The sequence below is a fragment of the Amblyomma mixtum genome, chromosome 7, assembly GCF_055824585.1.
Source record: "Amblyomma mixtum isolate Tamu chromosome 7, ASM5582458v1, whole genome shotgun sequence".
Classification (NCBI taxonomy): Eukaryota; Metazoa; Arthropoda; class Arachnida; order Ixodida; family Ixodidae; genus Amblyomma; species Amblyomma mixtum.
The window spans coordinates 116,451,003-116,474,843 of NC_143018.1; the positions used below are offsets into that span (position 1 = coordinate 116,451,003).

At 48.4% G+C, this 23,841-nt stretch overlaps 2 protein-coding genes across 2 annotated transcripts in view; one reads left to right on the forward strand and one right to left on the reverse strand.

The window, feature by feature from the left end:
- Window positions 1-23,841, reverse strand: part of LOC149337289 (transient receptor potential cation channel subfamily M member-like 2) — a 350,682-nt gene that overhangs the window by 242,383 nt on the left and 84,458 nt on the right. The window contains exons 8-9 of the mRNA XM_089554378.1: window positions 22,079-22,207; window positions 5,479-5,681 (exon numbers count right to left, since the gene is read on the reverse strand). Of these exons, the coding sequence (XP_089410504.1) occupies window positions 5,479-5,681; window positions 22,079-22,207 (332 nt within the window). The remainder of the gene's footprint in view (window positions 1-5,478; window positions 5,682-22,078; window positions 22,208-23,841) is intronic.
- Window positions 9,474-11,451, forward strand: LOC149337291 (uncharacterized). The gene is made up of 3 exons (XM_089553641.1): window positions 9,474-10,163; window positions 10,591-11,173; window positions 11,257-11,451. The coding sequence occupies exons 1-3, from the start codon at window positions 9,574-9,576 to the stop codon at window positions 11,449-11,451; spliced, it is 1,368 nt and encodes a 455-aa protein (XP_089409767.1). The 5' UTR covers window positions 9,474-9,573.

The following is a 23,841-nucleotide window of genomic DNA, read 5'->3' on the forward strand; positions in this document are numbered from 1 at the left end:
TGCTACTGCGCGGTAGTATGGGTAGTAAACATCGTCCCAATTTGTTTGTGCTGTTTGTCTTTGAAGGACCTGAATCGTTCCTTGATTAATTATTGTGTACCTATTCTGCTGACGTGAGGTTTATATTGTGTTTTGTGTAAGCTGTGTTTGAAAAATAAAGATCGGTAAATGGTTGATAACGTCAGCTATTAAAATACCAGCTTCAATACCGGCCGCGTTACAATTCGTGAAACAAAGATCTAGCAAAGCTCCAGATGTACTTGCCCCGCCGCGGTGCTTCAGTGGTTACAGCGCTGGCTGCTGACCCGAAAGACGTGGGTTAGATCCCGACCGCGGCGGCCGAATTTCGATGAAGGCGAAATTCTAGAGTCCCGTGTATTGTGAGATGTCAGTGCGCTTCAAAAAACCCCAAGTGGTCGAAATTTCCGGAGACCTTCACTACGGCGTCCCGCATAGCCTGAGTTGCATTGGGACGTTAAACCCTAATAAATCAATAAACCATCCAGATGTACTTGTCGCTGTTGTTGGCACATGAATAGCGTTTTCATATCCGTATAAATGAACCACTTCAATAAGCTTTTGGCAGTTTAAATCAGTTGAAATCGCAAACAACACCAACCGATGAGCTATACCGGACACAGGATCTGAGCACTCCTTCACGAAGTCCAAGAAGCACTGACAATGTTCTCGAAGGAGGTCGGTATACTGCTACACGTGCTGCGCTTTCGCGCGTTCTCGTAATCGTCCCATAACGAGAACACATTTGGCAATACTTTGAAATAACACTGCAGCAAAAATGTTCCGTCACATAATCTGTGAGGCCTCTACCTCGCATATTACGAAAAACTGATATATGTTTGGTATGATTGAAACAGCGCAAGGCCGGAGGCCAAAGAAGAGAGCGGAAGAAAGAAGGAAACGGACAAATCAGCGCTGTGTTGTCCGTTTCGCTGATTTGTCCGTTTCCTCCTTTCTTCCGCTCTCTTCTTTGGCCTTCGGCCTTGCGCTGTTTCAATCATACCATGCATAACCAACTCGCCCATCACTTCGTGCTTTCAAGTGACATATGTTTGTACCCGTAGAATTCGAAACATTCATTTCACTTGAAAAGGATGTTTCAGTGAAAGCTTACAAGTCAAAAGGATGTTTTAGCGAGGCCAGAAACAATATCATCGAGTCCTTTTTATTCCCTGGGCAACATGCATTTAATTGGTACATAGAAATTGTCTTATCACATCGTGTTTTGCAGACGACGAGAGAAAAAGTGTCATAATGGCCACCATTAGAAATATAGTTTCTCACAGGCGTAACGCCACTAAGTTAGTAGCTTGGGCGTGTCGGAATGCTGATCGTATTTTCACTAGGTCGTCGACAAAAGTAATTCTGCCAATCCGGCTGCGAAGGGCTGGACGAACGAACAGCTTTTCGTTCTTAATACAGGCCAAGCTTTGCCGCTGCCTTTATTTCTCACAACAGTTCCTTGTTTTGAATGGTTCTCTTTTAAATATCTTATACTCTAACTCCTTAATTTCTGGTTCTCGACTCCAACGTGTCCCCAGTCACACGGGATTAAAAGCGGAGTAGCACAGTGGCGATCCTGCCTGCCTGACGCGTCTTTTTCGCCCCTTAGTGGAAGTCGATGAACTGCCTCAACGTCGGCCCCTGAAATTCCAGCCATCTCAAGTTCATCAACCAGAAGGTTAATTTTTAAGTTTCTCTTCGGTGTACTGAGGCAGCCATTCTATTTCCATGTTCTTCCGTCTGCTGTCCTGCTCGAGATAGTTCTTGCTTCAAGTTCTTTAATTCTAGTTCAACTGTTTCATATTGTGGACCAGCGCAAAACTAACAAAGGACCAAGGAAAGAAAAGACGACACGGGCGCTGTCTAGCACCTGAATTTTATTCAAGAACCACGTGAAATATATAAGCTACGAAACAAAACCAACAAACAAAAATAAGAACCACATCGAAGATTACACAGCCGATGTACGACAGTTATCGAGGAAAGCTATCTCGTTTCTCTGCAACGCCACGGATCGTTTCGCAACACACGTGTCAGTGTTCTTGGCGCTGCAATAAGCCTCAAAGATCTCCCGGCCTGATGACTGCTGTAGTACTGGATCTCAGCATTATGCAAGTCAGGCAGGCAAGGGGCGTCATCTTGATCTTTGCAACCGCGACAATGCTGCAAGGGGATTTCTTGCTGTCGAGCGAATTCTCGTGCACTTTATTCTACCCAATTTACGCCATACCTGACAAGAGGAAGTGGGGTGGCGTCAGCTCCAGCCGAATACTCTTCCAATGCCCCTATTCTACTCGCACCTTTAGGAATCGCCTCGAACTGTCTTGTCATGTAGAGAAGACTGGCACGTTTCCTCAGTGCCCGCGCTATTGCAACCGTGCCAGCTTTCGCCACATGAAATACAAGTTCGGCGAATCCTAAAATCGCACCCTTTCCGCATTGCAACCTTTGCTAACTCTCCTCTGAGCCTGCGGGTGGAGTGACTGACCGACAACATGGCCACTGGGCAGCGATAGCTGATGGACCAAGCCAGGGCAGTGGGTGCCTCGCATGGGGTCCTGGGCTAGGAGCTCTTCTCAAGGAATCAGTTATCGAACCCAGATATAATAAAGTGTATTCCTACTTTTTCTTTTCTATATTGTAAGCTTTATACTTCCTACAGGTACGTTTCCCTGAAGAATGGAAAAAAGTTTTGCTTCAAGTAATACTTTAGTCTGGGCGAGTTGGTTCATGTTAAAAGAAAAAAAACTGGTAATGGCGCAAGAAACGAGGACACGAAGGCACACAAAAGACAGGACTGACGCCTTTAAACTACAATGAAGGTGCTACCGATAGCTTTTTAAACTGTTAGCTTATATCAGCACTACCAGCGATACCTGGAATCATTAAGGTATTGTCTGCAAGAGATCGGTGCCGTTTCTTGATAAAAACAAAGTTTTAAGAGAAACTAAGCAACAATTTCGGAAGCACAAGACAATTGAGCAAGCATGACTTTACATCCTAGAGGAAACACAGCTATCCACCACTCTATGAAAAGTTTGGCTTGATTTATTAGGATTTAACGTCCCAAAGCGGCTCAGGCTATGAGGGGCGCCGTAGTGAAGGGCTCCGGAAATTTCGACCACCTGGGGTTCTTTAAAGTGCCCTGACATCGCACAGTACTCAGGCATCTAAAATTTCGCCTCTATCGATATCCGGCTGCCGCGGCCGAGATCAAACCCGCGTCTTTCGGGCCAGGAGCCGATCGCCATAACCACTGAGCCACCACGGCTGGTACTCCATGAATGATCATGGCTAGGTTTTAAAAATGAATTTCGACTAGGAACAAAGGCACCGATAGATAAGAGCGGCAATATTCTTCCTGGTTATGATTCTGAAGTCAGCAATTCGTTCACCCTCTCTGACACATCAGGAACCACCAACTAAGCCTATCTATTGATGCACATATTCAGTATTAACGGCACCCCGCCCCAGCACAGACGAGGACTCCTGCGAAGCTCCCCTCGAAGTGAGAGTCACTAATTTTCTTCGCCTAATTTACGACAAACCTCTTGCACTGCAACCGCCGAAAACGTCCGAGCTCTCCGGCAAGACGCCTAGCGAACGTCGATGTGGGTTCAAGCTGAACCTTTCATTGAACTTCAACGCCATTTGAAAGCAGCACCACTACTTTACCCTTTCGACGAACACACCCAAATCGAGATCCACATTATTGCAGTCAAAGCAGAAATCTGAGCTTGTTGGTTGGGATTCATGTCAAACGTAAAACTTGTGCTTAAGATGAGGACAGAAAAACAATCGTAGAGGAGGAGCACTTATCCTCTCTTTATTCTATTTCTATGTTCGCGTCTTAAGCGCTAGTCTCACGTTTAATATGAAACACTAATGCAGGCAGCCTTGATTTTAGCCTGACGTCATGCTCGTGCAAGTATGATCGGCACAGAGCGAGTTATTGCATACACTAGTTGTTCTCTACCAAGGGCAGAAAAGTGCCTCGAGATCATTTAGTCAGCATTGAACATCCACTACAACGTGTAAGAAATGCAATTAAAGCATTTTTAACGGACCGGAAAGGTTCCTTCATTAGCAATACAAACCTAATGATGCCCCTACCGGAATTGCAGTAACAACTTTAATATAAGTATGTCGAAATACGATTTTTTTTCTCAAAGTCATGGCACTCACGGAATAAGCATGCGCACGAGCTGACTAAAACACTTGTTGAACAAAGAAGGCGTTCATTTCTTCCCTTAGCTACCAGCGAAGGGAATAAACTGGCTCCAGTGATTTCCAGTGCAGATTCACAATCTTCCTTCACATCAGGCTAGAATGTAAGACAAATCAATAATGTGCTCATAGACCTACATTTTTAATTTATTTGAGGTAACCTCTTTGCTCTACTAGCTTCTTCTTGGTCAGTAGCTTCTAATTTTTTTCTATCATAAAATATTCCGTCTACTCCCATAATTGGTAGCTTGAGCGACTACCGTTATGCTTGTTTGCTAACTTTTTTTTCCAGCAGGGGTTTTGAATTCGGAAGCTATTATTTGATAATCGGCCTGCTAGCAGTTAAATATTTACTGTCATTCTTTCTGTATTGATCAGCATGCAATGTGTCTTTATTTTTCTGAACTTTTATATCTGTACGGACGGTTCGCGTGCTACGGTCTCGTACTGAGGCTAGTAGTGATGGAATAGCCCCTGCACTTTGTGCATTCAGGACACGTCGGGCCGCATGGCTTGCGGTAGCCTGGCCCTCAGAGAATAAGTCTCGACGGTAGAATTCCGACGCATAGGGCCAGGATGAAGCTGAAGTCAAGTGGCGATTATGATACCGCATTGCAAAAACCCTACAACGCCTCATCGAGTACCTCAAGGGCGAGACATTTCCACCCTCGAAAGTAAAAAGCATGGACTGCTCTCATCCTGTGGACAAAACGGCGTTCTCTAGAACTGCGCCCTACAAAACTTTGTGGTCGCACCTGCAAAACATCGCGAGAATATTCTGCAGGCTGCACATGACGAAACAAGAGCCAGGTATCTCGAGTTCAGTTGTGCATCCGGATGGCAGTTTTGAGTATCCCAGGGGAAGAATTGCAGCGACGCCTGACAGACGTTGTGAAAGAGAAAAGCTCGCCTGCGCTCATGGAGACACATCAAAATTGGCAAATTGGTAAATTGGTTTTTGAGGAAAGGAAATGGCGCAGTATCTGTCTCACATATCTCGGCGGACACCTGAACCACGCCGTAAGGGAAGGGAGGAAGGAGGGAGTGAAAGAAGACAGAAAGAGGTGCCGTAGTGGAGGTCTCCGGAATAATTTCGACCACCTGGGGATCTTTAACGTGCACTGGCATCGCACAGCACACGGGCGCCTCTGTCGTTTCGCCTCAAGAGGCGCCCATGTGCTGTGCGATGTCAGCGACACATCACCTTGCGTGGCGATCGGTATATCTCACCTGCTGGTGTCCAGAAGCTCCTGTTTTATGGTGCCTTCGGACACGTACACTGTGAGCCTCTCGTACGTCATGGACAAGAGAAGTGCCAGATGAATGGGCTGATCGCAGTTTTTCCACAGAACCTCGGCTGTCTTGCGCTTGTTCGTGAATGCTGCCCACAGCGACAGGATCACGAGTGCCTTTCGTTCTGCCGACGCGGCATCCTGCGTTGGAATTCTTAGTCAAGAATGAACACGCTGCATGTGGCGCTTCTCCTATACGGAGAACGCCGAGACTAGCATACCTGCTGCTCATAAGCTTGCAATTGTTTTCGGACTGTTTAACAAACTAATGCCGCAACCAATATGCGGCGCACTCACGAGCGCGGTAGATAATAGACTATTAATGCAGTGCGAGGTACAAGGTACACTGAAAGCTGATTAATACAACAAATGGGGCGGGAAAAGTACAGAGAATGCACAGAAGCACGGGAAACTTAAGTGAAGTGCAATCATCTTTGTTCAACCTCACACACATTGCAGAAGCTTAGCCAGAAATGCTATAAAAAGGCTTAAGGGTACTGCGCCCCTGTAAAACACTTGGCCATGTTAAGCATAACAAGATAAAGTATTTTTCTTGAAGAATAATGGGAGGAAACGACACTTCCTCACAACGTTTGTCCTCCACATTTCGTCAGTCATCTGTCTCGTCAGCTGCTCTGGGAGGAGCGGAAACATTTGCGGTGAATAAATACCAAGAACGCTGACACGGGGACACGCGGAAACCGGTTCAGAGAAGGAAAAGAAGAAAGAATCTGCCTGCGGAAGGAGTAAAGTGTGAGGGGCAGTGAAGAAAGGTTGCAGGGGACGTGTGGGTTCGCTCATTCGTCCATCCGCGAATAGAGCGCGACCCGTGATTGCACTGGTTGTTATTGGCAGCTGTTTCCGGGTGTAGCTTGCACTTCGCGTCTCTGGACGGCGCTTGTCATTCTATCTGCTATGCGACTCTGTGGTGGGCGATCGCCGAGCGAATTACGCGTTTCGATAGCCTGCCTACAGGCTTACTTCGCGACGACTTCATCAGCCCTGGTAAGCACTGTCGAACATTTATCTGCTTTTATTTTGTAGAAGGTGGTGGTGAGGAAACATACTTATGTAAACTTTTAGTAAAATATTTCACTCTCGTCACCATCTTTCCATGCATCCTGGAATAAATATATGCAGACCATTCGTCATCGTGCAAATTGCCCAGTGCTTCCTTATATCTTCAGCGGTAAGTCTTGAACACGAAGCGATTATATGTTTTCGACGTAGCCGCCTTTCATAAACTCGTGACGGCGGGTGCACGTTGCAAAATGCATGCAAACTCCAGCATGAGCGCAGCTAATAGAGAATTTTAGCTTCAGAAGGTGAGTCCTATTTCCTTTTGGAAACCTTGACGATTGCTCTGAATGGTTGAATTTTAAAAATGAATTGAACTGGAGTGCAATACTTTTTATGAAGACGCCTAAAGCCATCTGGCATCTTTGTTCCAGACGCACGCGGTTGGGTTGTCCACCGAGATATGTGAGACAATTCCTGCATCATTTAGCTTTCTCAAAACCAATATTCAATTCTTTCTATAAGCCGCTATGCCTTTGCTTAAGCTTCACCCGCAAGCATTTCTCTATCACTATTTCACGTCCCGTAATCCTCACAATCCTCACAACAGTTTACAATTAGCAAAACTGCAACCGATTGAAGACATTTCAAACAAAGAAGATTTTCCCCCAGTCTGCGTTATAACTTCCTACTCTGCCCACAGAAGGGGAGATACGTCAGTCGATCCTGAAATAGATGAGGAGTTTTTCCCACCTTCCTCTTCTAGGAAGAATGCGAGAGTGTTTTCTGTAAACGAGTACTTTTGGTCAGAAATCATACTCCTGGAGCAGCTGACATATAACTTAGCACGTTGTTGAAGGAAGAAACGCACGATCTCAGTGCACATGTGATTTTGTTGCACGCAGGTGCTCAAATGAGAAGTAGTTAAACTATCTAAACTCAGCCTTGATTCTGCTAGCGCCAAAAGCATAACTGGAGAACCTCTGAACAAGAGTTCACTTCAGTTTATTTTTTTTTCGCAAAAAAAAAAGGCTTCTATATATGACTGAATAAATGATTGCACCACTGCATGCGCTGAGCCACGGGGTCAATAAAGACGTCCTGTCTATCCTCTTCCAAGCGCTAAATATACTAGGGTTCCGTTTAGCATGTCTTGCTGATTTCAGCTGCATAATCGTGCCCCTCTGAATCAACGCCGGAAGAACGCTGGAAATCAGAAAAACTGGCCCATTTTTTAAGTGGGAGCTGCACGCTACCTCTACCACATGTGAGATATGTGCACTAGACATCAAGTGTAGCAGCTTTCTACTTTTTTATAGTTGTTGGGGCGTGCATATTTTTCACTGAAGTAGCATGAACGATTCTACAATGATTTGGAATCTAGAGCTTCTGCTATTCATTCTTTTATTTATTTCTGGGCCTGTAATCTGTAAGGTAGCTGTTCCGCAAGGCTCCTTTTCCAACCAAAAGATCTCTGTCTCAGAAGAAACTCGCATTCTTTTTGGAAACGAAAAGTCAAGTTCCCCGAAAGGACCCTTAAAAAATGCCACTAAGGAATTGACATTAACTGCGTACAAATCATTAGTTCGACCCATCCTGGAGTACGCCTCAATTGTCTGGTTCCCTCATTACGCACGCTACATTGACCGTTTAGAATCAGTTTTAAAAAAAAGCAATACGATTCATCTTCGGCCAGTACGATCACTGCTTTTCACCTCCCTCCCATAAGTACAGTTTATCTTTGCAAAGGTTAAAACGTAGGCGCGCACGTGAACGCATGATTATGCTGCACAAGATCGTTCACACGTCAATATGGCATTCAGGCACCCTTCACAATTGTGTCCTCAAGCGCACGTGGAACCCGACAGAACCACCCATTAAACATTGTTCCTTTCAAACCACATGTAGATTGCTTTAAATTTTCTTTTTTTGTCTCTAACTGTTGAAATTTGGAGTCGATTAGACGGCTCACTTCGCTTATCGCTAATTGAACAGTTCGTTGTTCAGTTGCCTGACAATTTGTCCTGTTGATCTGTTTTTAATGTTTATATGTTACATATTTCTATGCTACCCATGTTATTTGATTTTACTAATGTATGTACCCACTCCTACTATATCTACCCCCTGAGACAGCAGTATTTCTAAATAAATAAATAAATAATAAAATGTGCATAATAGTCTCAATACCGTTTTCTTGTTGAGCGCATTTATCGACGGTCAGCAGAATTCGAGTGGATATGGGCAGCATCCATGGCATGTTTATGCTTTCAGTTTGGAATCCTGTTGCTATGCCTCCGCGCCGTGAAGTCTTCAGTGTGTAGGAGAGCTCCGTGACAGCTATTGCGTCATCAAAGACAACGGCACTGTATGGCTGCGCTCACCCAGAATTATTACAGGACTGTCAACGCCTTGTGAGGTTTCCCACCGTAGCGCGACGACGTCGGGCTAGCTAGTTCAAGTGCATCGTGGTCACTGCTAATCAGGACCCGTCGAGCGCAAGATTCCAACCAACTCTACAGTGCAGAAGCATGATTTCGTATTCTTCATTACGTAAGATTGGAACGTTGCATATGGGTGGACTGTTTATGTTACATTCTAATGACCGCTTTCGTAATTGTTAAGGAGCGAATGCGTTTGTGCAGTTCTTTCCTAGTTTCACATGTTTGGTGTCTTCTAACTGCAACGTTCTCAATAATATCTATACTCCGTTTCATACATAGCTGTCAACGCAGCCAAGGCTACGGCGCCTGTTCGCGCTCCTCGTCCGCATCGTAATGTAGTGCGTCGAAAGTGAAAAGAGTAATGAACTCAAAATTAAAGTTACTGTTGTTTATTATTGCAGTATAATGATAATGGTGTTTTATTTTGCAAAAAGATTGCTTTTTCTTTAATGTTCTTCAAAACAGAGTGCCTTAGTTTTCTGGGTTTTTTTCGGCTCCTCCTGTATCAGGTTTTCGCAGCTAGGCCGGCCGGCGATGTCGTCTGCTTTCGTCTTTCGGTTTCTGAGTATGCGAAAATGGCACCGCTATCGCCTACTCGCTTGTTTTCTTCGCCCACTGCGGCTTCAAAAACATCTCCTGCTCGCCTGTTCTCCAAGCTGAAGTCTCCGAAATTTTCGAAAGACTCCAAGCAGGTTATCGTCAACGTTTACTCTAGCGTAAGGAAGCGCTTCCCGGAGAAGACTGTGCGCGAAGTTCTCAAAACTGTGGGCGAGATGACCGGGGTGAGCCCTCGGACAGTTGCGAGGTTCAAGAAGGAAGGTCTCGCTACTGGAATAAGATCACCGCAAAAACGACCTAGCAAGGTGACCATATCTAGCTCTCGCAGTGTTAAATATGACAGCTTTGAAGTCAACGCCATCCGACTCAAGGTACATCGTATGTATGCCGAACGCGAAATACCTACTTTGGACAGAATCCTGGATGAAGTGAACGAAGATGCCGATTTGCCGGACATGAGTAAGGCTACCTTGTGGAGGTTACTAAAAGATATCGGTTTTAAGTTCGAAAAACGAATGCGAAGTCTTGCACTCATCGAGCGATCTGACATCGTAGCCTGGCGGCGCCGGTATCTCAGAGCTATTAAAGCATTCCGGAGCCAAGGGAGGTAAGTGTTTCGTTTTTAATGGTCGTTAATACAGCGATTTGTCCTTTTTTTTTGCCGCACCTTAATTACATCTGTTTCCGTCATGTACTATTTTTATGAATTCAGGAATACCGTTTCTAAAACAAAATCAAATGCGAATCAGTGATGACACGGAATAGCAGATGGTGCTTTGATACTGCAAAGAAGAATGAATTTCTCGCTTTTTGTGTCCTTTTCTGGTCCTTGCAACTTGGTGCCGATTATTCAAAAAACATTAAAATTATAATTTTTGTTTTAAATAGGCACTTTCAATTCGCATGCTGAATTTAAGAATACTCTATTGGACATTCAAAATCTAATATTTGAACACGTGATCTTCTATCTTTCCATGGCGAATATTTTGATAACAATGACTGAAGTAAGATTTTTATCTGCGGCTTCCGTGCAGGTGCATCATATACCTCGATGAGACTTGGGTAAACGCTGGCCATACCAAGCAACATGTGTGGAAGGACAGCACAGTCAAGTCATCGCAAGATGCTTTTCTTAGGGGCCTAACAACAGGTCTGCCAGCGCCATCAGGGAAAGGAGGCCGCCTGATCCTCGTTCATGCAGGAAGCAGCCACACAGGCTTTGTGAGCGGTGCTGCCGACTTCTTCAGAGCGAAGAAGGGCTCATCAGGGGATTACCACACCGAGATGAACGGCAAGAACTTCGAGGAGTGGTTTTCGAGCAAGCTTCTGCCGAATATACCCAACAGCAGCATTATTGTTATGGATAATGCTCCCTACCATAGCGTCGCCCTCGAAAAGCCACCAACGGCATCAACTCGGAAGATTGAAATCCAGGCATGGCTCACAAGGAAGGGCATATCATGGTCAGCAGACATGGTGCCAGCTGAGCTACTCGATTTGTGCAAACGAGTAATGAACGGACACACTTTGTATGCAATTGACACACTTGCTGCGAAACATGGCCACGAAGTGTTGAGACTGCCTCCTTACAATTGTGAATTCAATCCAATTGAGCAGGTGTGGAGCATGGTGAAAGGCTTTGTAGCAAAAAAAAAAACACAGCTTTCACCTTGGCTGAAGTTGAGAAGCTGCTCCCTCAGGCTTTGGAACATGTATCAAATGAAGACTGGAAAAAGTTCTGTGCCCATGCTGAGCGCATTGAGGACGAAGCCTGGGAAAGGGATATAATTTTCGACGAAGAAATCGAGCCAGTAGTTTTCACTATTGGTAGCTCCAGCAGCTCATCAGAAGAATCCAGCTCTCAACTGAGTGACATTGAGGAGCTAGAGCATTAAGGTGCCACTACGGTGCGTTAAAAAGCACCTGCCCAGAGTACGGACATTTTTTAAAAACAAGCCCTCTGCATAGATGAGGCATCGAAGATAACCTCTGCAAAATATGAAAGCTATGCGCGCCCCGAAAAGCTGTAAAAATTCAAACCAAAGCCCGCTAGTTCTTTCCTTCCACAAAGAAAAAATCCACGCGCTCTACTCTGGCTCTTTTGACGTCATGCAGGTCTCTTTCACTAAAGGCATTCCATTGGTGCATCATTCTGACTGACGGGAGAAGGTTGGGCGTAGCCGAGGGGTCGCGTCGTTTTCGCAACGTTTTCCGCAGCGCCTTCTGCTTTGCTTTGGCACATGCCTACAAACCCACATGAAGGAAAAACAACAAAACAACTGAGGGGAAGCGCCCGGCGACAGCCTTGAACCCTAGTCATAAAAAGTTTGGTTTAGTTTGGTTTATAGGGGTTTAACGTCCTGAAGCAACTCAGGCTATGAGGGGCGCCGTAGTGGAGGGCTCCGGAAATTTCGACCACCTGGGGTCCTTTAACGTGCACTGACATCGCACAGTACACGGGCCTCTTTTCGTCTTCATCCAAATTCGGCCGCCGCGGCCGGGATCGAACCCGCGTCTTTCGGGTCAGCAGCCGAGCGCCGTAACCACTGAGCCACGGCGGCGGGGTACATAAAAAGTTAAAAATAGTAAAACAGAGAGTAATAAATAGTAGTAAATAGCAATAAATAGTAGTAAATAGTAAATAGTAGTAAATAGTAAAACTGAGCAGCTCCTTGAGCCGCGGCTGAAGTCAGGCGTTCGGGTCCATTTGTTGGGCCAAACCTTCCAGCCGTTCACGCAGGGCAGGGGCCATTTCAGTGCGAGGACGATCGCGAACTTTCGAATCCCAATGACAAACAAGAATCCGTTGACAACTTCGTGCCACAGCGCGGGAAAGACAGGACACAGTGACAGACATGGCCGGCGCTGGTCTTCCATTGGACATTTATTTCGTCGATCGAGGAGCGTAACCAGAATGCCCGACAAAGTGCAAGACTGCAAAGGGTGATAGGAGCAGCAAAATATAGCTAAAGAAACAAAACCATCAAAAGTGGCGGGAGAAACCACGCACGAGTTGTACTTCTCAAAGGCCTGCCGCGAAAAAAAAAAAAAAAACTTCGCCAATGACAAGCGGCCTCAGACAACACGGAAGGCACGGAGTGCGGAAAAACATGTGAGCACAGGGGAGCAAGGCAGCAAAATGCCCGCGCTCCAAGCATTGCTCAATGACGATGGAAAAGCGAGGTACAAATACAGGCCCGTAATAGGGGTCGAGCAGTTTTGTCGCACACCCACCCATCCAGGAAGTGCAGGGAAAGGAGTGGAGAAGGTGAAAAAATAAAGCTTAAACATAAAAAAACAGCAACTGGGGAGAGGACCGGGTAGCAAAAACCAAGAAAAATATTCTATTCAAGGCGGGGCCATGACGTAGACATGTGACGCATCTCCACCGGACACCACGCCTCCGGCTTACATCGGAGGAGGAAGGGAGATTTTCCCTTGCAGAGCCTACTCGACGAGGCGTGAGAGAGGAAAATCTCGAGGAGGAAACGGAAGGAGAGGCGCATGGCGAAGTTGTTGATTGCGATGGCTGCAGCTACGCTTTCGACCAGAGGGTAGTCAGTTGCCCTTTAAGTAAAAGTGCCTCTGTCAAGAAACTCAGGAGATATTTTCTGTCAGATAATTGTTTTATCCTTTCTTTCTCTGAACTTTATGACATTCTCACAGTGCCACTTTTTTGATTTCTAGGTCATTTCTTGTGTAATATTATTACTCATGTCACATGAGTTACATAATGTGTTATGGCTGTTTTCATTTGGATGTGCAAGTTGTCACAATTATTTTGTGATTGTTTGGACTGGGTATTACTGTGAAACCACTGCTCCAGACGTATGAACCCTGAGAAAGAAAACTGTGTGGCAAAAAGTAATAAAGGAGGAGGTTAAAGAAAGGAGAGGTTCTCTTTTGCACGTCCTGCTTGATTTAACTACGTTAAGCCCTACCAGTTTTTTCCCATGGACTGCAAATAGTGCAACTTTGCAATGTCGTCTCTATATTTGAGCTATTAATGATGTGCGCCTGTATCCTACCACTTTTTCAGTATAGTCTAGATGTAGTTCAATGACGCTGAACTGCAGTGTGGTTGCTTGCAGCCTCTTCAAGCTGTCTTTGTGGCAACTTTTTCTGCTCACCTGCAGTATTTTGCCCCATGCTCTTGATGAAAATAAGTGTTATTGTTATTATTCAAATGCACATTGGTTACCATCATTATTAGTGCTCTGTGCAGGATTTTGTCACCACATTCTTGTTTGTTGCACATATCTCAATACACTGCAATATGTGATGCTAATGTATAAATATTGCAATGTTTTCTGTTTCTCTGAACGGTGTTGCCACGTTTGATATTTTTGTCACTCACTTGCTCCAACGTAAATGTATTGCAATTTCCGCTTGGTCAGATTTCTGCCATTCGATAGTTTGGTCGGATTATTGGGTTTAAAGTCCTTAAGCAACTTAGGCTATGGAGACACTATTGGAATTTAAACAACTTGGAGTTCTTGCACGGTTACACGCGGCCCTCTAACACTGTTCTATCGAAATGTGACTGCCATGGCAGGAATTGGAGCTCAGTTTTTCTAGTCAGTAGCCGAGCACTATAACTGCAGAGCCACCGCAGTGGCTCATTGTGATAGTAAAGTGCCATATACATTGTATGTTGCATCAGCAATCACCATCATCCCTAGTCGAGTGTGCAAGGTCTTGATAATTATGATAATTTTTTAACCTTGTGCATATCGTGCTTTGTGCCTTGTTTCATTGCTGTCTCAGCTCGCAATTTCTGTACATACCATGCTGATGTATTTATTGTGTGTTAAATATTGTAAGATTCCTAAGTGCCCTATGGCCTTGCCAGGACACATGACTTCATCCTCAGGTACAGGCATCACAGATAATTCTTCAGATAAGTTCCATTTAGTGCTACCCATCTGGTTTGCCTCAATATATTATAACTCGCTGTGTAATTGCACTCCTATATATACTATTTGTTCCAAGTTGTTGACGACATTGCTCTGTTAGTCTCTGACTTGGTACGTGTGGTGTATGCCAAAGTTTGTTTTGCAGTTTTCATGTTTGTCCCCTGCTGCAGTTATATATTTAACCCATGTTACAGCTCTAAAATGTTGACCTATATACTTTGAAAACTGCCAGGACAAATGGCGCTAAAGAGACTAAGAAAATGCCTTTTAATAAAGAATTTAACACTTGTTATTTGTGCATTATGCTTGAGTGGGTCACCTGAAGTGCAGCTTTTTTTTTATGGGAGCACTCACCAATATTTTAAAAAACTCGCTTTTGAAGCATGTAAGCAGTTTTGAGCAAGATAATTTTGGTGCCCTCTTCTCTTTACTGTAAAAATCACCGATCGTACATCCCCTGTAGGCCATTCGCATGATATGCGTAGCAAATGATAAATATATCATTCTATAATCTACAGCACCAGTTTTCAAAACCTTTATGAGTTCTGGCAGCCGTGAAAAACAACGATAGTAGATTACGATCGAGCACAGATGGACAACTTTAGTTACAAAGATGATTTGTAACATTGACAATATTTACAAAGATTAAAAACATGAGAGCGGATGTCAACGATTAAATGCCGGCCGCAACGTTCACTCTCGCTGCCTGCGCTTACACCTCAGTGGTGTGTAAGGAGCCCGGATTTTTACTCGTTTATATTGATACCGCGAGAGGACGACGACGAGCTACCGTGAGGAGAACGAACAGCGAGCTTCGTCAACTTCTTCGTGGGTCATCTTAATGAAGCACGGAACCTCGTCGTCGGCTTCTCACAATAACAATGTGTGGGTTTCTAAGTGGACACAGGCCACCACCCACCGCGGGTTCGAGCTTCGCGCGAGCCAAGGGCCCCGATCAGCCGTCACCACATACACTGGGACACCGCTGCAGCGCACGCAACCTCCGCTGGGAGGAGAGCGATTCGCCGCAAAGAAATAGGCCTCCAAGTTCACAAAGGAGACGTTTATTCACGTCGTCCTTCAGCAGGTACACAAACACTCAATAGTCACCCCGTCCCGGGGGCGCGCGAGGAGCAAGGCTCCGCTGCGCGCACGAAGCGACCAGAGTAATGCGCGCCGCTAACACGCCGCTGCAGGAGAATGTCCCCGCGGCAGTGCTGTGATCTCTCTCTCGTGTCGACCGTTGGGCCGGTTGCGAGAGAGAGTGGGCAATCAACGCAAGGTACGCCTGTCGGAGGTCGCTGGACCCCGCTGGACAGGCTCGAACCGCTGCAGGTCAGAGGACACGTGCGGGCTAGCTCGAGTAAGCACTGGTCCGAACGGCAAAGGCCGGCACGGACAAACAGTAACGTACGCACCTTACGCTGTCTCGGAGGGATCTCTCTCTGGGCCCCGCTCGGACGGTCGCGGGATGCGCGGCCGCCAAAACGGGTCCCGGAAATCCCGCCAAAAGGCGCCAATGGCAAAGGCCCTTGGGGAGCCGGGGCGGAGCTGTGGCTAAATGACAGTGATTAGTCACCCAGCCGCCTCTCCACCGCCTGAGGCGGGAGCAAGGGAAAGAGGAGAAACGACGCGGTAGGCCGGCACAGCCGCGCAAAGGCGACGGCCCCCCTCTCCTTAAATGCCCTCCTACCCATCGGCAAAGCACGCGGCCAAAATAAAGAAATCAATACACAAAAAAAATAAGCTACACTTCAGTTCCAAAATAAAGAAATGAATACAAAAAAAACTAGCTACACTTCAGTTCCAAAATAAAGAAATGAATACACAAAACAAAACTAGCTACCCTTCAGTTCCAGCCAGAACAACGTAAGAAAACAAAGGGAAAACAAGGCAAACACTGGCATACGCTTCAGTAAATCAAAGCAGCCTGCAGATTATATACACGGTACACAAGGAGATGTGAATACCACTGTACAGCTGTGTTACAGGTGGATGCCAGCCTCAAAGTTCGATGGCGCGGCAAATTGGGCCGGTCGGCGACTCACCGCTCGCAGACTTCAAGTTGAACGGGTTGGGAGGGCCGACGACTGATGGCGGTCTTCTTTCCGTTGATGTATGGTGCGTTGATGACGACGGGGCAGCGGTAGAGCACTGACCTCGCGCCCTTGGACACGACATCACGTTCGGCACAAAACAGTTAGTGCACCCCCTTCACGCCGGCTGAAACGGGCGAGGACGTTCGGCGGCGTCCAGATGTGTAACCTTGGCCACAGCGAGGGGTCCTTCTCACCCTCGCGCTCACGCAGAAGCACAACGGCACAACTCACAGGCTTCACCTTGGCTCATGGTTACGCGCGCACACAGTCACAGCCACAACCACGCATACACCGGAAAGTGCGCGGACGCTGGTCGGCGACAACGATCCCCTCATCAGAAGCGTCCAGAGGCGCCGCGGCGAGAGTCAAAGGGTGCACTTTCCGCCCCCCATCGCCCCAAACGCCCCGCCAACTTCCCCTCCATACGGGCCGCACAAAACTCGCACCGCGACACACGGCTCCTTAACGAGCCAACCACCCACAGTCGGGCCGGAAATGAGAAAAGGCGCGCTGTACAAACGACACCCAATCTATTCCTTCTAGCAGATAAGAGCAAGCACGAGCGGGCTGAAGTTTGCCTATGTACATCTCGGTACGTTAGAACGAAAACAGATGTACAAGCGGGGAAACGAAAGTGGCTAGAAACTGACTCAAACAAAACAAATAAATAAACTGATAAACACACAAGACTGGAACTGAGCATGCTGCAAAAACAAAAAAAAATAACACACCGTGCTTCGCCTAGGTAGGGCCTGACGAGAAAGCTCGCCAGCTAGCTGAGGCTGCGTGCCTTCGGTTGCGGAAAAAGTCCGCCGTCCGGCATTAATCACACCGGTGACCGTCGCCTCAGATTGTACCGGTGCTCCGTACGCTTGCGTTCCGCAGCACCAGTTGTGCCTTTGCGCTTGCCTTTGATACCAATGGGTACCGGCGCAAGCTCGTCAGACCGTGACGCGTAGGCCTTCAGGTCTATGAACCCCTGCTTGCTCCTGGGGAAAGGCCCCATCAAATCGCAGGTGGCCATCTGCCACGGACGCACACTGTCAATCGGTTTCATCATTCCAGGCGGCTTGCCGCCCCGTGACTTCACCGCTTGACAGACATGGCAGGAACGGCAATAGCGGAAAATGTCACGCTTCATGCCGGGCCACGTCACCGAATGACTCAGTTTTGCAAAAACTTTGGAGCCACTCAGATGACCGGCCAGTGGCTCGTCATTAGAGAATCGCAAAAGTGCGCCTCTTAGACTTTTGGGGATAACCACCTAGAACGGGTCGATGGACTCGTCATCGGTGGCTATGTACTTCAGCACGAGCCCGTCATGGTCCAGCAAATATGACTCCCCGGGGTTCGCCGCGACACACGCTGGCTTCTGCCCCCCTGCGCCCGCTACAATACAAGTAGCGTCACGGCGCTCCGTCTCCCTGAGACCGTCGCTCACCTCGCGACAAAAGGGGTCATTTTGCTGGGCTTTCAGTAGCTCTTACGGCTGAAAACGATTCCAGTCATCCCAGAGGGGAGCATGGTCTCGTCCCCACTCAGGTTTGCAGCCAAAATTTCCGTTCGCGTCGGCACCTCCGAGGCGCTCACGAAGAGCTTTGCCTCTCGTCCGCTTTGCGAAGCGCTGCTCGCCTGGTTAGCGGAATGGGTTAACCCGTTTGCGGGTTCCCCCTCCTTGCCGCCCGGCGGCTCGTCCGCTGTTTCGCCCCCTCCGCCTACAGGCGTCAAGGCGCCGCTGGCGAGTGGGGCACGGGATAGCGCGTCAGCTACCACGTTTGTGCTCCCCTTTCGATACTGCACGGAAAAGTCGTAATGCTGTATCAGGAGAGCCCAGCGCGCCAGCCGACCCGCAGGCTCGCGGAGCCGCATCAGCCAACTGAGCGCACTGTGGTCTGTCTGCACCACGAATTGCGTTCCATCAAGGTAGACGTCAAATTTGCGCAGGGCAAACACGATGGCGAGGCACTCCTTCTCGGTCACGGAATAATTCCTCTCCGAGGGCAGCAAGTAGCGGCTGGCAAAGGCCAGCGGTTGCAGCACGCCATCGAATTCCTGTAGGAGAACTGCTCCTAAACCCAGATCGCTCGCGTCAGTCTGGACTACGAACTGTCTGGTCAGGTCGGGTAGCCTGAGCTGCGCTGTCTCGGCAATGGCACTAGACAGGAGGCGAAAGGATCGCTCTTGCTCGGGCTCCCATCGCCACGCGGCAGTCTTTCCCAAGAGCTTGGTCAAGGGTGCCTGCACGCGGGCAAAGGACGATAAAAGTTGGCCATTCCCACACAACGGCGCAGGCCGCGTACGTCCTTGGGCGCGGGAAATTCGAGTATGGCTCGAAGTTTCTCCGCATCTGGCTCAATGGAGCCCCGGCCTCAGCGACTGCGCCCCTGCCTCAGTGGAGGCTTGGGCGTGCTGCACGAACGAGGGAGGCAAAGCTCCTAGTTCGATGAGCGGCGCGGTTTCCGCAGGGAACCGGTCCAGCGCCTCGCCGTTCCCAGAGCAGAATTGACTGCACGCGGTGCACGGCTGCTGCTGTTCGAAACTGCCGGTTGCGGCAGCGTGACACGAACTGCTTTCGCACTGGGCGGAAAGCGTGCACAGCTGAGACATGTGACCAGCGGATGCACCGCAGGGTGCTTCCGATACAGCTCCAATGGGAGCCGCGTGGTCGACATTTTGGGTTGTGTCGCCGTAAACCCCAATGGGGGCCGCGGCCAACCACGGTGTCTAGCTATTCGAAGGAACAGCAGCCAGCGGATCAAACGACGCTACAACTCCGTAGGGAGCCGACATGTAGCTGCCGAGTGCCCCGCTGGGGGTAGACATGGTGCGCAAGCGTGATCGGCAAGGCGACCTGCTCGGCTAATATGCCATCAAAGGCGTAAGCGCCAATGACTTAGCACGTTGGGCGCCAGTTGTGGGTTTCTAAGTGGACACAGGCCACCACCCACCGCGGGTTCGAGCTTCGCGCGAGCCAAGGGCCCCGATCAGCCGTCACCACATACACTGGGACACCGCTGCAGCGCACGCAACCTCCGCTGGGAGGAGAGCGATTCGCCGCAAAGAAATAGGCCTCCAAGTTCACAAAGGAGACGTTTATTCACGTCGTCCTTCAGCAGGTACAGAAACACTCAATAGTCACCCCGTCCCGGGGGCGCGCGAGGAGCAAGGCTCCGCTGCGCGCACGAAGCGACCAGAGTAATGCGCGCCGCTAACACGCCGCTGCAGGAGAATGTCCCCGCGGCAGTGCTGTGATCTCTCTCTCGTGTCGACCGTTGGGCCGGTTGCGAGAGAGAGTGGGCAATCAACGCAAGGTACGCCTGTCGGAGGTCGCTGGACCCCGCTGGACAGGCTCGAACCGCTGCAGGTCAGAGGACACGTGCGGGCGAGCTCGAGTAAGCACTGGTCCGAACGGCAAAGGCCGGCACGGACAAACAGTAACGTACGCACCTTACGCTGTCTCGGAGGGATCTCTCTCTGGGCCCCGCTCGGACGGTCGCGGGATGCGCGGCCGCCAAAACGGGTCCCGGAAATCCCGCCAAAAGGCGCCAATGGCAAAGGCCCTTGGGGAGCCGGGGCGGAGCTGTGGCTAAATGATAGTGATTAGTCACCCAGCCGCCTCTCCACCGCCTGAGGCGGGAGCAAGGGAAAGAGGAGAAACGACGCGGTAGGCCGGCAAAGCCGCGCAAAGGCGACGGCGGAAAGCCAGATTCCCACAAATGTCACCTGCAGCGGCAAGTGCGCTAATATACGACACCACTTGTTGCGTTCGATGGCCTGTGCAGCGGAATCTCTGCTCAGGGCCTAAAAATGCAGAGCTTTCAACAATCCCCATCTCGCCGCACTAGCTCACTCCCATAACACACCGAATCCGACATCTAATACAAAACATTACTACGAACGGAAGGACTTCAAAGAATTTTCCTTGTGACAACAGCTCAAAGAGGAGACCCGAGTCAGGCGCTCCTCACTTTAAAGCCGCCGAGTACACCGATCAATGCAAGGTTGCCGCTAGCCGAGGCTGCTCCGAATAATCGACGCCACACTGAATTCTATCACCACACAATGATTCATTGTGTGCCGCCTGCTATAAAGTCGTTCAGTACCCGAGAAAAGCACTTCGCAATCACGTCCGTCGCCAATACACTACACTGCCTTTTCCCTTCGAGACAAGTAAACAGCGCTGTGTTTTTCAAAGTAGGTATTAGAGTTCGACAGTTTCGAGTTTTTACCTAATGAATCTTTTAAGAAAAATAAAAAAAATAATAAAAAAACCCCGCCCGAGCGGGGAGTCGAACCTAGGCCCTTTGTAAAATGAACTCACAGGCGGGCGCTTCGTACCACTCAGCCACGACGCGAGGCGGACGGATACATTTTGCTTGTTTTTTGCAGCGGACTACTTTCGTACCTTTGGCAGCGTTGACAGCTATGCATGAAACGGAGTATAGTACGCGTGTTTGAGGCCAGGAGCTGTAGCGAAATGCTGGCAGATCTCTGATGCTAGCGCAAGCAGTTTAGTGTTGTGTGTAACAACCGTCCCTCTGCCTTCAGAGTGACGGGCGCATTCAAGAAGAGGGGATAGGGAATTCTACTTTTTGATAGACCGGTGTGCTGAACCGATTCTGCCGTTTAGACTGTTAGAGACCACGTGGGGTGACCGCGGTTGAGCGCGGGCGCCCTGCTTGTCTCTCTTTCAAAGGGAAGCGCCTTCGAAAAGAGCTGTTAGTCACTCTTGCTTCCATCCTTCTCGTTTCGGCCTCATGACCCCGTTGGTCACTACGAGTGACGTTTGGGGAGTTTTTTGGCAAGAGGTCGCGAGCAGAAAATTGACGGCGGAGACTGCCACGACCTCGCACCGCAGCAAGCGGTGAAGAGTTTTCTCTCCCGGTTTCCTCGCCTTTCATAAGGGACCAAGAAGACGCGTGGTGAAATGCGCCGACCTTGTATGTTTGTTTGAGTCCAGGCCCAAACGGAGTCCTGTCGTCAGCATGTGCGACGCTACCGCTCCAGATGACTGTCTGGCTGGCTCTCCGCCACCTCCAGCCGTTACCAGAGGCTAGGCGCGAGGAGCCTCCAAACCTAATCTGCTACCTTTGCTCTCCGCCGCCCCTGCTACGCTTGCCTTCCGCTGGAATCCGTTTCGCTACCCTAGGGACCATCGGCTGCCTTCCTTCGAAATTGCTTACCATACCTTTTTCTGGATTTCAGCTAGGATATTACTAACTATAGCCTTTGTTCTGGACCCGTTTGGCTCTGTTCCTGTCTCTTACCGGCGTAGCTCACTTTTTAGACGTTAGTTCTCTGCGCTCTCTCGCTAACATTAGGTGCATTTAACGGGCAGTGCATTAGTGAAAAATTCAGGGTGAAAAATAGACCACTCCTCCGGAGCAAAGGAGAGGCAGCCCCACAGCATAGTTGGATGTAGTCGCACTCTCTCTTGCAGCGGGCGCTTGGATTGGAGCGCAAAAGCCGTGGTCTAGGCGCAGTTGTCGCAGTCAAAGGTACCTCACCTGAATATACATGCCCATCGCCGCGTTCATCGAAAACTCCTCCGGGTCAATGAATTCCCGCAGCCCAGTAGTCGTCTCGATCAACCAGTTGAGATCCATTTCAATGAAGTTCCTTCCGATTTTGGACAGCTGCAGGGAACAAAACAGTATCACTACCGCGAACAGCGTTTATATCATTAATGTCGCGCAAAACACGCGTGTGTGACACTTGCGTTCGCGTTATATGGAAGCAAGCGTGGCTGATCGGGCTAGACGGTAATTCATGAGGGGTAAAAAACACACCGCAATTTCAGCAAGGACAAACAAAAGAAGGACAGCACAGCGCTGACTTTCATACTGTTTTCCTGAGTTGTACAGCTTTCGCCATAAGATACCACTATGGACATGCTATGATCTTGTGAAGCTACTATGTATCCCAGTTGCAATACTCCCGTAAATGTCAACAGTGGTTGTTTAGTGAGCATGCGCGTAATAATAAGTATCTGCAGTCATTGACGTTCCTTCGCTTGTTGTGCCGTCCATTCCTGTCTCAGTATTGTGCTTCGCATCAATATGCGCAGCACAACTTAGCTGTATGAGAGGAGCGCAGTGCCGTTGCTGTGCGTTGCCAGAAGGCCGCACACTTTTTATGTCGAAGTTTATCGCACCGGCGCCGCTAAGGCGCTGTAATTAGAAATTTAACTTTCGAGTTCTACGCTTGCATTTCTGCCACAATATGATGCCTCGAACTAGCGAGGCTGCAGCTGCATGGAGGATCGCAAAAAGTGGTCCAAAAATCACGGCGTATTAGGCACACGCCGAAGCCACCGAGCTGCATTGCATTTTCTATAGTAAACTATGCACATTTAGAGCCTCAAATATTTATGGCGCTAGTGCAGACCACTCGATTTGCGTGTTAAGTACGCCCTATAACCCCTTTTTGAATATTAGGGGACACTTTTATCCGCCCCAAACGAAAGTTCCGCTTGGAGTGGAGCAGCCATGCGCACGTTCTTGGGGCGCCTCCTGATTGTCATTGTCACTTAAAGTCTAAATTTTATATCCTAGGCTGCATAGATTAGATCACTTTTTTACTATCTCTACTTCCATGATTTTATTCGAAGGGGCGTTTTCACTTCTTAAGTGCGTATGCAAACAGCTTCTCTGAGCTTAAACCACATGCACGGTATTCGAAGGCGCCTGAATTCGGGATCTAAAGATTCGCTTGGAACTCTGTGCTTATTGCACAGGAGCTGAACATGTTAATGAACCGGAACTGCTATGAATAGATGGCTATAGATTTACTTATATTCTGAACCCAATTGTACCACAAGAGGCTGCTGTAGGCTGGACCTACCAATGGTGATAACGGTCTGGGTTCAGGAGCGTTATAGGTGTTCCTTTCTACCGAGACTGGGTGGAGAAAGGGGGTTTCGAAGTCGTCACAAAGTTTCATCGAAGAAAGAATTTATGCAACCGCGTATCCAGTGGTGGCTACCGCTATGCGAGCATAATGGCACAAATGTGGAGGAACTCTCACAAAGGAAGGTACAGAAGTGCAGTTATTGCACAGAGGGTGGTGTTGCGTGCTAGTTTCCTGAAAAAGAGCAGCACAAACAGAGAACGAACGTACAACTCAGAGGGTAACTTAGAACTGAAGTTTATGGATAGATGCAACACAATAAGAAGTGTCGAGGCAAGCTGTCAGCTGCGTCAACGGTCAGGGGCGGTTAGAAGGTCCGGATAAAAGAGATCAATCGTTGAAAGCTACAAAAGATTTTACA